Genomic DNA, 17,354 nt, shown 5'->3' on the forward strand with positions numbered 1-17,354 from the left:
ACACGAGTAAAATACGAAAATGTCCTTCGGCAGTTTGCTACCGAAGTTTTTAGGAAACCGGCGGCAGTTAACTGCCGAGGAAAACCTCGGTAGTTACTACCGAGGAAATATGAACTTAAACAATTTCGGCAGTTAACTACCGAAGAAAACCTCGGTAGTTATCTGCCGAGGAAATCTTCATCATTCTAAAAACTACCTGTGGTTCTGGGTTCTGGTTATGTTGAGTTTTCCTCGTCAGTTAACTCCCGAGGTTTTCCTCGGCAGTTAACTGCCGCCGGTTTCCTAAAAACTTCGGCAGTTTACTACCGAAGGGCATTTCCGTAACTTACTCGTGTGGCACAGCCATACCATATGTGGGAACAGCAATTCTCAATGAAAAATGAGAATTGTTGTTCCCACATATAGTTTGGCTGTGCCACACGAGTAAAATACCAAAATGCCCCTCGGCAGTTTGCTACCGAGGTTTTTAGGAACCGGCGGCAGTTAACTGCCGAAGTTTTTAGGACACCGGCGGCAGTTAAGTGCCGAGGAAAACCTCGGTAGTTAACTGCCGAGGAGAATGTTATAAGATCAGAACTTCATAGGAGTTTCCAAAACTCCATTGTTGCGTTTTTAATTTTTGAAGGTGCGATTTTGAGTCATTTGAAGCCATTAGAAGCCAATTTTAATCACAAAAACAAGTAAGTTTTTTGAATCCTATGCAATAGTTGCTTTGTGGTCGAATTGTATGTTATTTTTTGTTAAATTTCGATTATATAGGTTCGATTATATTGATTTGTTGATTTTATGATATGTTAGGATAGTTTAGGTTAGAATGGTTAGAATTGTTAGGATAGTTTAGGTTAGTGTAGGTTGAATTGATCGCCATATTTTTTTAAATGTAGATATGTCTCAGAATCAGAATCAGGGTAACGTTCACGATGATGAGACGAAAAAAGAAAAGTCACCTATGACATGGCATGGAATTGTTTGCGATGGTTCCGAAAAAAAGAAGGGTTCGAAGGTGCCGGTGTACAAATCACTCGAGGTTGAGGAGGAGCGGGAGGACATGCTACTTCGGTCCTCAACCAAAACAAGGTACCGCAGGAACTGTAGCGGACAAGCCGATTGATTTGTGTGACGAGGAAGAATGAATGTAATGGCTTTTAATGCCCGATTGACATTATGGTATTTAGAATAAAATTGCATTTGGAATAAATAAATTTGAAAACAAAATAAGATAATTATTGTTCCATTCAAAACAAAATATATGTTATCACATTACATTGCATTTTACATTACATTTCGAAATTTACCTTCCAACTGCAACAATCATCTTACCACTGAATGGGGCAAATTCAAACTTGTTAAGCAGCAGGACTCCAGTATTCGATAAGCATCTTGAACGATGGTATTCAAGTGTCAAAAGAATGAGGTGCATTCCTTGACACTTGAATACCATTGTCCAAGATGCTCATCGAATACTGGAGTCCTGCCGATTAACAAGTTTGAATTGCCCCATCCAGGGTAAGACAATTGTTGCAGTTGGAATGTGCATTCCAACCACAACAATTGTGTTACCTTTGAATGGGATAAATTCAAACCTGCAAAACAACAGGACTCAAGCATTTCGCCAAACACCTCATGTTTTCCCTTTGAAAATAATAAATTTTTGTGAGGCTTGCTTTAGATGATGGTATTCAAGTGCCACCGAATTGAGGTTCAATCCTTGACACTTAATACCTTCATCTAAACCAGCATAACAAAAATTTAATATTTTCAAAGGAGAAACATGAGGTGCTTGCGAAATGCTTGAGTCCTGTTGTTTGACAAGTTTGAATTACCTCATTCAAAGGAATACAAATGTTGTAGTTGGAATGCACCTTACCCTAACTAATGACGATCTTGTGGCGGAATCAAACTTTTGATGATATCTTCAGTTGATCTAAGCAACTTCACCCGCATATCGATCCACTGGAACATGCTGTGCTCCCAAAACATGGTCGTCACGTTTTCGTCGTTCGTTAATTCCACCCAACTGAATGATACTCTCCCCTCGTCGAGTGTTGGACGTTTATACCAAATGTGTTCCACCATCCTTGTGTCTCTGGGGTTGACTCCTTGGTTGAATTCAGTCAATGTATCCTTGAGACCTCTTAACGTTACACCAAGGCACCGAACCTTCAACCTCTGAGGTTCTCCGCCGTCGAATTGCGCATGAACGTCGATCCACCCCGCCATTGTTTTAAATCTACACAATAAGAAACTAAAAACAATCAATCAAAAACACATTATACATACACTCTAAAATTCATAAAAATAACCCTAAAATTATAAATCATATACTCTTGCTAAAATAAAAAAATTTATATCATATAACATAAACATCATGCAAATATTTTAACAACATTAATCAACTAACATATACCCTAAAATTTAATTATAACATGTAAATCTACTAAAAAATAATAAATGTACTCAAAAACTAAAAAATAATAACATTTATAACAACTAAAATGTAAGTTAATAGCATTATAATTACTTACTTGTGATTTTGTTGAATAAAGTTTGTTGGATTTGGTTGTGTTTGTTAGAGAGAATTTGAGAGACATTTGAAGAAATTTTGGAAGATAAGATCAATAATGGATGAGAGGAGATTCTGCCAGATTTTGTAGTGCAGAAGATCCTCGGCAGTTAACTACCGAGGTTTTCCTCAGCAGTTAACTGCAGCCGGATTTGAGAAAATTTCGGCAGTTAACTGCCGAAGAAAACTGTCGTAGAAAATCTCGGTAGTTAACTGCCGAGGAAAACTGAACATACTTCACAAAGTTCTCAAGTTCTCTCAAATCTTCGCCAATTCTTCTTTCACGAATTGCGAGCAAATCAACGGGACACTTATATTATATTCTGTCAAGTTCTCTCAAGTTCTCTCTCGTCCCTATTTTTCCTACTCTCAACTTATTTTTATGTTTTATGTTCATAAAGCAACCTATATTTGCACATTAAAGCAACCTATTTTTTCACATTAAACAAAGTAAAAAAAACCCATGAAATTAAAAATAATGTCATCAAAGTAGAAATATACAAATATACAAATATACATATATACATAACTCAATGTCATCAAAAGACTAAAACTAAAAAATAAGTCCTAAAAAAGGAAAATAGTACTACTGGTCCTGATCTTGATGATGGTGCCTCCTCCTCGGCCTCTGGGCTCTCCTCCTGGTCAAAATCGGCGCGATCTGCTCCCTCATATGGGTCATGGCCTCATACCACTGCTGAGGGGTCATGCTCATGACCTCCTCCTGGCCTAACTGCGCATCAGCGTAGGCAACAGCGCCACTAACCATGTCATAGGTGTCAGGCGAGCTTCTCGCCTCATACCGCTGCCACTGCTCTGCAATGATCTGCTCTTCATTTGCAGGCCTCGGAAGATCTCCTGGAATAGGTGGCAAGATCTGAGGGTGAGACACCCTAGTGTACCACAGGACATAGCCATCCGCCACCCGCCATGTATCCTCTCCTGCCTGCTCACCCCGAGCGTCCGCCTTAAGCGTGTGAATGCGGAAGTCGATGAACATCTGCACAATGGAAGGCGGGGGGAGGTCCCTAACATCAGTCGGATGTTTGGGGATGGTCTGCATGTAACACCCACTTTCGTTTAATCGTTATTTAATCGAGATTAGGCAATTATATTATAATTATATAGTATATGCATGATTTTGGTATGTTTTGATGATTTGATCGATGACGTGTTAAGTTATGAGTTTTGGAGGATTTGATTATGATATGAGATTTATTTTATTGTTAAATAGAATAAAGATTTGAAAATAATATAAAATATTTAGTTGAGGGCTGTTTTGATATTTTAGATAGTGTTGGGGGAGAAAGTGAGATAAGATAAGTATTTTAAGAGGAGATATAAAAGGTTAGACCTAGTTTAGAAAAACATAAAGTACGTACGACTGTTTTTGGAGAAAAGGAAGAAAAAACCAAGAGAAGAGGAACCTAGAGTGAGGGCTGCGATTTCTTCATTCAAGGTAAGGGTGAGACTAGTAATTCAATAGCATTGATTGTTGTAATTCTGATGATTAATTGACAAAGTTAGGATTGATTTAGAAAAGTTTTGGAATTAGGTTAAAACCCTAAAAATTGATGATCAAACGGTAAAACTTGTTTAGATTGATGTAGAAACCGTCCTTTAACCTTAGAATATGTTTAGGATGAATTCTGGAATCAAAATTAGGCTTTGAACCATGTTGTGTGATGGATTTTTGAGAAAAACCCTAGTCTGCCCGTGCTTCTGTTCATCGCTCGCCACGGCGAGTGATGATCCTCGCCTCGTGAGTGATGAACTTCATCGCTCGCCACGCGAGCCCCTTTCCTTCGCCTCGCGAGTTGTTTGGTCCAACTCGCCATGGCGAGCAACCCTTTCTCGCCTCGCGAGCTCAGGCAGAGAGCATGTCATGTTTCGTGTTTCGACCTTTTTAGTTGAACCTTGTATACCCTTGAGTACCTGAACATACCTAGTATTGATTAGGAATGAATGTAGGATCAGAGGGAACCCAGAACGACCTTAGTTTGGGAGTTGAGTGGTACTCGCCATGGCGAGTAAGAGCTCTCGCCTCGCGAGTACAGCCAGGATGAACTTGATTATGTGTTTGTGCGATCTGTGTCGCACTAGTTGATCAAGAGTGAACCCCTATCTGGTAATGAGACCTAGTGATGTTGTTTAATACAGACTGTAGAGTTGTTTAAGTTATATTAATATTAATTGGATAAGAACTATTGTATTGTATATTCATGCAAAATGAGAAGATGTGATAATAATGCAATTTATGTGCTATTGATATAATGATATCATCTTGATATGTGACTTGTTTATGCTGCTTCCGTTGTTTAACTAAGTGCATAAGTATATGATGAAGTTTAGCTCCAAATTATTGGATGCATGTTGATAAGTCGATTACGTTGTTTTGTTCATATGTGTCCATGCATAGCATATCATTGAGCTTTGTCCTCACCACGAAAATTAGGAGCTTTGTCCTCCGCACGTTTTATAGGAGCTTTGTCCTCCGCACGATTAAAGTATATTAATACTTATGATGACGATTGGTACCACATGCATATAAGGAGTCTAGGAGCATTGTCACATTGTCATGATTAAGATGCCTTGTTGATGATGAATGAATATGTGATTACGTGATAAGTGTTCATTGATTATGTTATGTTGTTTATAATGATTGGATATATGATTACGTGATAACTGTTTAGCATTTATGCAAAGTTAATAATGGAATGATTATGATGTTAATTTATGATTCGCAATTACATTGATTAATGTTATTTTATTATGAAATCTCACCCCTTCTGCTTGAAAATGTTGCCCTTCGTATGGGTAACTTGCAGGTGATCGTGCTTAGTGTGCAGTTGCTTCTGTGAGTGGCCTTGCCTCACTGTGTCGTCTAGGTCGCTCTGATACGTAACGGGATGGGGTTAATGCTATAACATGCTTCATTCTTTTACGTGAACTGCCATGATAATTTATGCTTTGATAAACTCTTTTGAGATACTTGTTGGGGCCTGCGTGCCAAACTGATTTATGATTTCTGAACTAATACTCCGCTGCTATGTTAAGATATTATGTGGAAGTTAAATTATTATTTAACTGTTTTTGGATTACGTTTCTATGTGATATCCCGTTTATGGTTTTTACTCTGATAAATGTTTAAGAAATTTGTATATTGGGAAAACGGGGTGTTACACTGCACATATCCGTACTGCCTCAAAACCCTCTCGGGCAAGTGACGGTACACCCTACGGACGCCGCACATAATCCATCCAGAATACCAGAAAACCTCCTCGAAGTCCTGGATCTCTCTGTGCTCCTCGTACGGCCTCCAGCGTACATCATCTAACTGTATACGATCGAGCAGTGACCGATACGTGATCCCCTCCCCATGACCCTTCTAGAGCTTCCACCTCGCTGCAACCGGATAGTTTTCCAGGTAGTCAGTGTTGAGATCAACACTGAAAAACCCTGGAAAATGCGCCAAACACCATGCTTGCACAAACCAAACAAATAACATTTATAAATTGTTACGCACGGAAAAATATAACAAAAAATTAAAAGTTCACAAAAAAATAAAGTTAACATAAATATAAAATTTCAGTTTTCTTACAGTGAGCAGTGTCACGCTCCCCCCAAGCGCTCTGTGTCCAGGCCTACATGCATCCGCCAACTTGCCGTATAGGTAGGCGAGGGTCATAGCTCCCCAGGAATAATTACGCATGCTTGCGTAGCCGTCCGCCATGGTCGTCAAATATATCAGCTCGATGCGCTTGTTGCTTCTATCGCCAAACAACAAGCATCCGACCAAGTACAGAAGGTAACACCGGACGCAGTATGTCCTGACCCTCTCCAGCTCCTCAACCTCCTCAGGATCCTCCGTACCCGCCAATACGTTGGCCCTACCAAGGTACGAGGTATAGAAGTCCCTCAGCCTGGGGTAGCTAATGTACCCACCGTACTCCTGGTTGCAGATCTTCTCAGCCTCATGCTGGGCCACACCAAGATACGTCATCAGCAGTGCCGCTCCCTCATGCTTGGGCATCTTCTTCCCATGGGCCAACATCCGCCCCTCAATAGGAAGATGCATGAGACATGCGACATCATCCAATGTCACAGTCATCTCCCCCATCGGCATGTGGAAGGTGCTGGTCTCCGGATGCCACCTCTCGCATAAAGTAAGCAGCAGGGCATGAGGCACGGTGGAGTACCCCAAGTAGACCAAGTCATGTAGCCCGCTCTGCTGAAGCGCATCCCAAAACCAATTCTCATTCCCGTTAGGGCGTCCGAGAGTGAGAATCTTCGCCCCATGATTAATCGGTTTAAGCACGCGGGTCTTACGAACCTGAAATAATAGAAAAATAAATTTGGTTTAAACAAAAACACATATAACAGTGTATATAATAATTAAAACAAACACACATTTAAAGAAAATAATTAAACATAAAGAAAAAGAATTAAAAAAAACACATATAGAGGTGGATATAATAATAAAAACAAACACACATTTAAAGAAAATATTTTAACATAAAGAAAAACCAATTAAAAAAAACACATATAAAAGTGGATATAATAATTAAACAAACACACATTTAAATTAAAGAAAATATTTTAACATAAAGAAAAAACAATTAAAAAAAATACACTTACATTATTTGAATTATACCAGAGTGGCAACGCCGCATGACCGGCATAAGAGTGGAGCAAGGACAAGTCAGCCGGTCCACCAGGAAAGGGAGGGTCCGTAGGTAACACCTCCGGTGCAGCAGCTGCTGCAATGTCATCCTCGTCTCCTGCATCCTGCTCATGTGGTATATGATCCTGGTCATATCCACCGTCCGTCACATCATGATGTACCTGATCCTGATAGTTCAGGTACTCCACCCCAGTCTGGTCAACAGGCTGTGACGGGTCAACAACCTGTGACTCCTCAGGCTGTGTAGCCTGAGAGCTTCCTGAGCCATCTCCCCTCCGACCTCTACCCCTCTTTGGGATGTGGGCACTCTGTCTCTCCCTGCGGTGGCTCTGAGTCATGGCACGCCTACCACCAATCATCCTCGATGGATCAATGGGGTCCTGATCGGCCATATCTACAAAAAAATAAAAAATAAAAATTAATATCATTCAACCACTTTATCAACAAACAGTAAACCTAAACAAAACCTACACTTTCACATTCAACCTAAACATAACCTAAACATAACCGCTTTCACATTAAACCACTTTACCAAAATAAAGACATTGATTGAACCTAAACATTATCATACACATTATCATTAACATTCAAACGCAAAAAATCAAATGCATTATCATACACATTCAACCTACACTAAACATAATTCAATATACACATTCAACCTAATTCAATATACACTTTTTCAATATGCATTCAACTTAATTCAACATACACGTTTTCGAATTACAATCAAGATCGTATCCAATACCTAAACTAACTAAATAATCAATAAAATTGTCATTGACACATTTTATCAAACACTTTGTGTGCAAAGTATCAAACATACTCAAAATGTGTTATTTTGCCACCAATCAAAACCACATTATACCCTAACATCATTCAATCATCAATTAAACCAACTACATTCAATTATAAACTACATGCACTCATAAAAAATTCAATTCATACATTAACCCTAACCACATGAAAACTACCATTTTTTTTTAAAAAAAAACCTACCCAAACTAACATTATGATTAAAAATGAGTCAAGATACTTACTTGTGATTAAATGGAGATGATGCACTTGATTTTGTTGAAAAATCGAATTTGGAGAATTTTTATGGTTTGGAAGAAGTTTTGAACAATGAAGCAAATGAAGAAAACTGAGTTTCTGCGTTCTGGTTATGATCAGTTTTCCTCGGCAGTTAACTGCCGAGGAAATCCTCGGTAGTTTGCTGCCGCCGGTTCACTCAAAACTTCGGCAGTTAACTGCCAAAGGGCATTTTGATATTTTACTCGTGTAGCACATCCATACTATATGTGGGAACAACAATTCTCATGAAAAATACAGTAAGAAATACTACCAAAAAAAAAAAAAGAGAAAAACGACGTCGTTTAATCTAAAGCATTTTCAGAAACGAACGAACGCTTACAGTATCTCACTGTCTTGAATCGTGTTTTTCCAAACCCTAACTCTAAAGCTTCACCATCATCATCATCATCTTCCTCCAAAATCACCAACCTCAACCTTTCATCCATTTTTCCAATTCACCTCTTTCTCTTCCCAATTTTCATTCCTCAAAACCCTAATTTCACATACAATCCACAATGAAAAGGAAGAGAAGTTCTTCTACGAAATCATCACAACAAGCGGTTTCTTCAGATTTACCTAATGAATGTTGGGAATTGATCTTCAGATTCATCCTCAAAGACGAAAACAATTTAGATTATTACTCATTATATATCTTGAATTCTCTATCCCTTGTCTCCAAACAGTTCCTCTCCATCACCAACACTCTTCGATTATCACTCTCTGTCCCATTTTCTAGAGGCATGATTCCCATCTTCAAAAGATTCACCGACATAACCTCTCTCAAATTCGATCCTTTCCTTTACCCTGACCTCGACAAAATTCTTTGCAAAGTCTCTCGTTTTCCTTTGAAGAAACTCACATCACTCGATATTTCCTACCAATGCACCATTCCCGCAAATGGGTTGCGAGTTTTCTCTCAAAATATTAGAACTTTGACCTCTCTCACTTGTTCCGACATTGATGATTTTAATACTACTGACTTGTTTCTTATCGCAGAATGTTTTCCTTTGCTTGAAGAACTCAACCTCATTTTCCCTTCAGATTGGAAAAGTATATATAAAAATTACAATAACTATTGTGATGGGATAGAGGCTCTTTCACTTGCATTAGTCAAACTCCGTAAGGTTAAACTTTGTAGATTTCCCATGAGTGACAAGTCACTCTTTTACTTGTTCAACAGTTGTAAGCTTCTTGAAGATGTTACCTTGTTTGAGTGTGATCAAATAACTATTGCTGGAATTGCTTCTGCTATTCGTGAGAGACCAACATTGAAGTCATTATCGTTTTGCAATCGAACATACTCTGAAAATTCTATTTCTAATGATGATATTTCGCATTTTAAAGTTACTTCAGATTTTATTGACTCGCTGGTGAGTTTGAAGGGTTTGACTTCTCTTTCTTTGAGATCTCTGGATATCTCTGATGAAATGCTCTACTCTATTGCGAGGGAAGGTCTACCTTTGACGAGGCTTGCCCTCAGATATTGCTTGGACTAAAGCTATGCTGGAATCTTTTGTTTGTCATCTAAGTGTCGAGGTTTGCAACACATGGATCTTGAACATGCCATTTTCCTGAATGATCACTATGTTGATGAGTTTTCTTTGTTTATTGGTGATTTAGTGTCTGTAAACCTTAGTCAATGTTTGGAGATCACATATTCATCCTTGTTTGCACTCGTTAGGAATTGTCCTTCACTTAGTGAGATCAAAATGGAAAATATAGGGAGTAAGAGTTTAGACAATTCTGATTCTTTGCCGGATTTTGGTGTATACCCTCAATTGAAGTCTCTCTATTTGGCTTACAATACATGGGTAAGGGATGAACACATCATAATGTTTTCTTCCATTTTTCCTAATTTGAAGCTGTTTGATTTGAACTCTTGCAATCACATATCGGAAGGCATTTGTCAAGTTTTAAGGAGGTGTTCTAATATTAGGCATTTAAATTTAGCCCACTGTTCAAGAGTGAATCTACTTGAAGTGAACTTCGTAAAACACTCTATGTGATCTCAAAGTATTGTTGTGGACTTTTGAAACTATTTGTGAACAATTGTAATGATGTCACAGAGAAAGGAGTGAAACATGTGAAAGAAAACTGCTCACAACTGAGGGAGCATGGATACATTCGGCACTATTCTGAAAGTGTTGTGCTGAAAGTTTGAACTCTGTAAGTGGTTTTTGTTTTAAGATTTAGTTCTTTGAGAAATTAATATTTTAAAATGTCAACTTACGAATGTGCATTTACTCATCAATTTGTGCATTATAATTCCCTAAATATATTCGCGTAATATTCTTTTGAAACTATGTGTGGACAATTACGTTTTTTGAAGTTACCAAGTGAATATAACAAAAATAATGTATTTTTCTTAGCTTGAAATATCTTACATGTGAACTCAAAACCAAAGTATCTTGGGGTGTGAGTAGAATTCTACATTCAATTCAAATATATGTGAAACAAAGATGTTTCAATGTTGAACATTTAGTTTTTTACACTAAGGTTAATTAGATAGAACTAAGGTTCCTTAGTTGCACTTCCTTCACTTTCAATTTTGGCAATTATAGATTTTGAAATGCTCCACTGTTGTCACTGTAAAGGGATGGTTTTTGAGAATTTTATGTTTAGAATTAGAATTACTATTTCTTTTCTAATTACAGGCTTAGGAAGTGTCCAAACTATTAACTTGCTTCATATATCTATTGGATTATCGTGATAGTAACAAAATTACGACATCTTCTTTATGCTTTTCTTGATCGAACCAGCAACTAATAGGATCTTAAGAGTTTATAGTTTTCACAACAGATAGAACACTAACATGTTGTTTAATCATTAAATTGTCTCTTATACTTATCCCACGGCTGAAGTCTTGACACATTGCTTCCTTCCCTATGTTTTTTTTGTCTCTTTACATTAGGTATGTTTTATCAGATCTTTGAAATGTTAGCTCTAAATCTTGTCTCTTTACGTTAGTTCCATTTGAGTTAGCTGGTGAAATATTACAGGGCAAATGACATTGGTGATACCAGTATTTCCTATAAAACTCGTAAGCATGGAAGAAATTAATTGATTAAAACTAGACAATTATTCTACTTTAAGTGACAAAAACATCACAATTACAAGATCGGACTTCTCAAATTGGTTTTTGCAACTACTGCATCTGGCCATGTTTCAAATCAGATTTTGGTGGAGTTTAAGTCTCTTCTCCCTCTTCAATAGTTTATTAGCAATGATAACCAAATTGCTCATCTATTGCATGATCCCTGAAACTCAATGGATATAATTAGAGACTTAGGCTTATCACCAATTGTTATTAACTATAAATTGTACACCTGTGAAACTTTTACATGCTGACTTTTCTGCAAGAACATGTTATACAAGCTTCTTTATCTTTTCCATATAGAAATCTGAATTTTTAATTAATAATAAAAACATAGTTCCAGTATTTCCCAAATTCAATTAAAAATAGTTTTGCAACTTCATTTCTACTATCAACAACACATACTTCTCTTGAACTCTGGTTGTGTAGATAATCTTTTGAATGCAATGTACTTGGAGATCAATTGTTGTGATTTTAATTCCTTTTGTTTCTCTGAAAGCAATTAATGTATTGAGTGAGTGATATTGGAAATGAATATTATTATGTTCAAGGTGAATTACAAATGAATATTTATTTTAGGCTACTGCTGAAATAACAATAACCTGAAAATTGTACTTTATTTGCAGATATTTTCTTCTTTCGGAATAAGGAAGGAAGCATAAGCTATTCTCAGCCTCCGTGTCTTGTTGCATGGATGTTAGGAGTGTACTAAAACTACAAAATTGTGGAAATTTTTCAAGTGTTTTTCTTTATGTCCATACACTATAAAGTGCATCGTCTGAATATATTTTAAATCAAGCTTTCCAGTTTTATGAAAGCTTCCTGTTTTGTTCATAATTTCAAATAACTATGTTTGCTTATAACATAATTGTGACCTGACCATTTTCTATGACGTTGATTGAAGTAGATATTTGGTAAATTTCATGTTGATTGATATACAGTTGTAATTTGTTTTCTGTATTTTATAATTAAAGCTATACTTTGCAAACACCTTCTTCAATGTTGTTATTTGTTGAAACTATAAACTCAATCCATCTATTTGTTCTTAATTAACTTAGTTTAAAAGTTTCAGGGAACATGCAGTAGGTCTGTCTATGCATGTTTGAGATCATTACCCATTGAGAACAGTTAATGATGGATTGTTATTTCTAGTTATAGTACTTGCTTCTTAGTGAAAGACCTTTCTTATAGTTCTTGAAAATGTTTACTTTATATCTATAATCATTTATGTGGAAAAACATTTTTTGATTGGTGTTACCACATTGTATGTTTAAAATAACGATGAGTTTGACGAAATCATAATGGCATCGCGATTTTGTTGAAGCTCCAAAGTGTATCTTATATCAACATAACGGTGACATGTTGTAATTTTGCCAAACTTACCGCGAATTCAAACATGGCCTCATGTTTATTGAAGATTGTGATTTTTCCTAGAAGTTAATCTTTGGTTTTGAATTTATACTTATAAAATGGTAGCATACACGCCTCATTTTGGAACATATTGCTATGTGCAGGGAAGTCTTCTGTCCCATTGCTGGGTGTGGAGCGCGTTTGGCTTCAATTGAGGATTTTGAAAATCACTATTATGCAAGACATACTGCATCCTGTTCTGTGTGTTCTAGAGTCTACCCCACATTACGTTTGCTCAGCCTACATGTATCCGAAGCTCATGATTCTTTCTTTCAGGCAAAAGTTGCTCGTGGCTATGACATGGTAGTGTACATGTCTAAACTCTGAATATGATTTAATTTAATGACATAGTAGTTGTAAGATATTCAATTTCGCGTTTTGTTTCTTCAAATATCTTTACAGTGAAGTACTCATGTTTTTTCCTACCTTAATTTAAAATCTTAAAGATTGCAACAAGAAAGACCTTTTTTACAATTTGGTCATTTCAAACAATGTTCAGAATATCTTTTTTCCTTTATTACATCCTTTCTGTCTTCTATTTAATTTAATGTTTAGAGCTCATAGTTGAGTTTGTTAGAAGGTAGATCATAGCAAAGATAGTCCATTATTAGTTAGTGGTAAAGCGAAACCAGAGAAAACTATAAGCCAACCCATTAAGAAGGATTTGGAATCAAATGTTCAGTCACTAGAGAATTAATAATACACTCAATCTTTGATTTCAAAATCATTCCAATAACCTTTCCACAAAAAGAAACGCCCAAACACACCACATTCCAACAACCCATGTTATCTCTACGTAGTAACAATCACCGTAATAACTAATAACAACCCATGTTAATGAATTTTTTTCTTACATCCTTTTTATTTACTATTTTATTTTATGTTTAAAGCTCATAGTTGAGTTTGTCAGAAGTAGATCAAATGGAAGATAGTCCAATAGTTAGAGGTAAAGGGAAACCATAGAAAGCTATAGGTCAAATCATTAAGAAGGATTTCAGAGTAAATGGTCTATCGTTATAGATAATTAACGATATGGATATTATGATGTCATTTGATTCATGTAACTAACCCCGAACTGATGAGAAAAGGCTTTGATCGCCTCTGTTGTTGTTCTTGTTGTGTAATCTAAGCTAACTTATTACTTTTTTGGATTTACATATGAATTTTCTCTATTAGGTGACCCATGACAATCTCTATAACATGGTTCTTATGTCTTTGTCATATAGTATGAATGCTTAGTGGAAGGTTGCGGTTTGAAATTCAAAAGCTACAAAAGTAGGCAGCACCATCTAGTTGACAAGCATAAATTCCCGACGTCATTCGAGTTTTTCAAGAAGGCTCTTCCTTCAAAGAAACACAGGATAAAGTCTCAACGCAAAAAGCCTTCTCAAAAGGAGGATACTTCAGGAATGATGGAAGTGGAAAATGCAGCTATGGATGACCTCGTTTCAGCAGTATCTAGATTAAATACTTCAGACACCGCTCCTTCCTCTATCAGCTTTGGTCGCCGTAACACCAAAGGCATGTCATTTGTCCCTCGAGCTGTTCAGCGTGGGAAGGGATCTAACTCAGGCTCATCTGTTACTAAGAAATAAGCTTACACTTGAATCAATCTGCATTAATGTGATTGCTTAATCATCAATCTTCGGATGCTGTCCCGTTGTAAAATTGCTCGATACCAGGGTTGAAGATCAGAAAATAGAATCGTGCTGGAGGATGTAATAACAGCATGCTTTTATTATGTAAGTGTCACTAACATAGGTTTTGAGCCCATGCAAATTATATATGCTAATTATGTGGAGTTTTTGAGTTTCTATTTAGAGTGATGTTGTTCTGTTTAGCTTATATTCTCTTTGGTGCATAACAAGTCTGTTATTATAGTTGAAAGAAATCACTCTTACAGCTTTTTGTATGTTTGTCTGTCTTTGCAAATAAATACCAAGCTTTGCAAATGGTGCCATCTTCTTGTTGACATTTATTGTGATTAATACTCCTGTTAATTTCAGCATTCTTATATTCTTACAAGAGGTTACTACTATACTACCTAATATGTGTCCATTCTCAAATTACTATATATATTTATTATTTTTTAAATATATTCCTAATTAATAAGTATTACTAATTTATTTTTCCTTCAAAAAAAAGTATTACTAATTTATTTTGTAATTCCAAAGTTAACTTTGATTAATATTTTTTTTAAGTAATGAAGTAAATATAATTAATCTTAGAACTTTAACTAAAGGATAATTTAGGAACATAATGTGGATATATTGGATATTTTTTTAATATATATTAAAATGACGGTCGTCATTGGTTTTATTTTCAACCCAATATCACTTGGATGAGATGGTAATATATCTCTTTCAACTTAACCAGAGGTCGTGAGTTCGAATCCAATTGTTGAAATGATGCATTCTAAAATCTCTTGAGGGAGAGTTTTGCCACTCATTATGATTCCTTCCGACTCGAGGGATTAATCTTTGTGCGCAGACAATTTTCGGATTACGCAAAAAAAAAAATTGACTTTATTTTTCCCTATTACATACGAGTTTTAAAATCGAGGGGGAAACAATCCACTATTTTTACCATTGTTTTTAATTCAATTCATGTCAGATGCCATGGTTCAACTTTGCCCTCTGTGACCAGCAATGCTAAGTCAACTTTGAAATTCATATACGTCTAATGATCAAATTTAGCGTTGGGATAAAAATGAATTATCACGTGAAGAGGAATGAAAATGAATGTATTATAAATGCTATAGTATTTTATTTGACATTTTTGTTGAAGAGTTACATCATCTGTTATACAGTTTTCTTTTGCTTTGTTCAACTATCACTTTGGTGTCTCTTACATCTTTTGAGTGGACTAATTGTTCATATAGGCATAGCTCAAGTAGTTGTACTATGTTATTTGAGTTTAGTCTCTAAAAAAATTACCAAATTATTTGCCTTCATATTTTACAAAAAATTGATACTTTTAGGCCGTGCACAGAGAGAGCGAGAATATAAATTGATTAAAATATTTATAGGAATATAAAACATATTTAAACTAAAGTTATAAAATTAAGTATTGAAATATTTTTCTTGAAAAATTATTCATCCCACAAATTAAGGTGACAATGACTAAATGAAGCTAATTTTAGAAAAAGTCATAACCATCAACAAAAAGTGCCACTTCTAACTCTACACCTAAGAAATTAGTTTTCATCTCCATCTCCATGCATCGTTTCTCCATCATCACATTACTCACTCATTCAAACCTCACCATACTCAAATATTCATCCAACACAACACACTCATCAACATTATGCAATCTTTAATTCCAAAATCATTCCATAAAAAGAAACACCCAAACACATCCCATTCCAACAACCAATGTTATCTCTACGTCATAGCAATAACTGCAGCAGCCACCATCCTCTTTTTGTTCTATTCCTGGTATTCAGATCCCACACACTTATGCTCCACGGCCGGATCCCTCACGACAGCCCAAACCATCATCGCCGAGGAATTCCACACTTCGGCTATCCCTCTCGTGACAATCTTCCACTATGCAACGACGGGTGACATTCCCCAATTGTCTAAAGGTGAGATCCGAAGACCATTCGACGTGTTACAATCCCTAGCGCCATGCAACTTTCTCGTGTTTGGAATTGGTCACGACGCACTCATGTGGGATTCGTTTAATCCACGTGGCATCACACTATATCTCGAAGAAGATCCTAAGTGGACCATTTCTGCCTTCAAACGCTTTCCTGTCCTACGTGCACATACCATGCGTTATAACACGCGCCTCAGTGAGGCTAAAGCACTTCTCTCATCCTACAAGAAGGATTGCGGTGGCATCACCGCAGACAGTCACCCACTGAAAGATGATCGTCGGTGTAGGCTTGCGTTGGGCAAGCTGCCAAAAGAGGTGTACGATCGGGATTGGGATGTGATTATGATCGATGCACCAAGGGGATATTTTCCCTCGGCTCCAGGGAGGATGGGGGTGATATATTCCGCGGCAGTGATGGCGCGTGGGAGGAAAAAAGCCGGTGTGACGCATGTGTTTCTTCATGATGTGGATAGGGAGGTTGAGAAACTTTATGCTAAGGAGTTTTTGTGCATGAAATATAGAGTTGGTGGTATTAGGAGACTTTGGCATTTTGTTATTCCACCTGCTGTAAATGTTACTGATACTGCACTTGGATTTTGTGCATGAATAGTTGTGTTGTTAATTTCTTTTTTTGGTTGAAGAATTTGTTCTAACATTTGCTTTGTCTTCTATAGTATCTCTGAAAAACGAAGTAATGGTTTTACAATTTTTTACGACAGTGCAAATATCGAGATATATCATATTATGACATGCCCCAAGATTGAGTGCAACGACCTCATAGTATCATCAGAAATTGGGCTAAACCAATGCAAAATGCATCACATACTACAAACTCTGCTTCCTCAGATTCTAGAAGTGAGAGCTAATGTAAAGATGGGATAAACTCATTTACTATACATACAACTCACTTCATATCACATACTTCATAC

General features: G+C 36.6%; 3 protein-coding genes and 1 long non-coding RNA gene across 15 annotated transcripts in view; 3 read left to right on the forward strand and 1 right to left on the reverse strand.

The window, feature by feature from the left end:
* The first annotated feature begins 622 nt into the window (after positions 1 to 622).
* Positions 623 to 983, forward strand: LOC120576781 (uncharacterized). Its single transcript, XR_005642853.1, has 2 exons — positions 623 to 680; positions 885 to 983. It is a non-coding gene; the product is annotated as an uncharacterized lncRNA (long non-coding RNA).
* Positions 984 to 5,951: 4,968 nt separating this feature from the next.
* LOC120576955 (protein MAIN-LIKE 1-like) lies at positions 5,952 to 7,602 on the reverse strand. Its single transcript, XM_039827828.1, has 3 exons — positions 7,202 to 7,602; positions 6,212 to 6,896; positions 5,952 to 6,022 (listed from the first exon to the last, which is right to left on the reverse strand). The coding sequence occupies exons 1-3, from the start codon at positions 7,583 to 7,585 to the stop codon at positions 5,952 to 5,954; spliced, it is 1,140 nt and encodes a 379-aa protein (XP_039683762.1). The 5' UTR covers positions 7,586 to 7,602.
* A 1,013-nt stretch (positions 7,603 to 8,615) lies between these two features.
* LOC25497813 (zinc finger protein 511) overlaps positions 8,616 to 17,354 on the forward strand; it is a 65,682-nt gene continuing 56,943 nt past the window's right edge. The window contains exons 1-4 of one of the 12 annotated variants that reach the window (XM_039827623.1): positions 8,641 to 10,132; positions 12,042 to 12,120; positions 12,930 to 13,128; positions 14,052 to 14,813. In XM_039827623.1, coding sequence (XP_039683557.1) covers positions 10,129 to 10,132; positions 12,042 to 12,120; positions 12,930 to 13,128; positions 14,052 to 14,420 — 651 coding nt within the window. In that variant the 5' untranslated portion in view covers positions 8,641 to 10,128 and the 3' untranslated portion in view covers positions 14,421 to 14,813. The other 11 variants (XM_039827624.1, XR_005643036.1, XR_005643035.1 and 8 more) reach the window with 11 other exon arrangements.
* LOC120576956 (probable methyltransferase At1g27930) lies at positions 16,053 to 17,031 on the forward strand. Its single transcript, XM_039827829.1, has one exon. It carries the CDS (start codon positions 16,132 to 16,134, stop codon positions 17,029 to 17,031), a length of 900 nt encoding a protein of 299 aa, XP_039683763.1. The 5' UTR covers positions 16,053 to 16,131.

This window comes from Medicago truncatula, chromosome 7 (genome assembly GCF_003473485.1).
Source record: "Medicago truncatula cultivar Jemalong A17 chromosome 7, MtrunA17r5.0-ANR, whole genome shotgun sequence".
Taxonomy (NCBI): Eukaryota; Viridiplantae; Streptophyta; class Magnoliopsida; order Fabales; family Fabaceae; genus Medicago; species Medicago truncatula.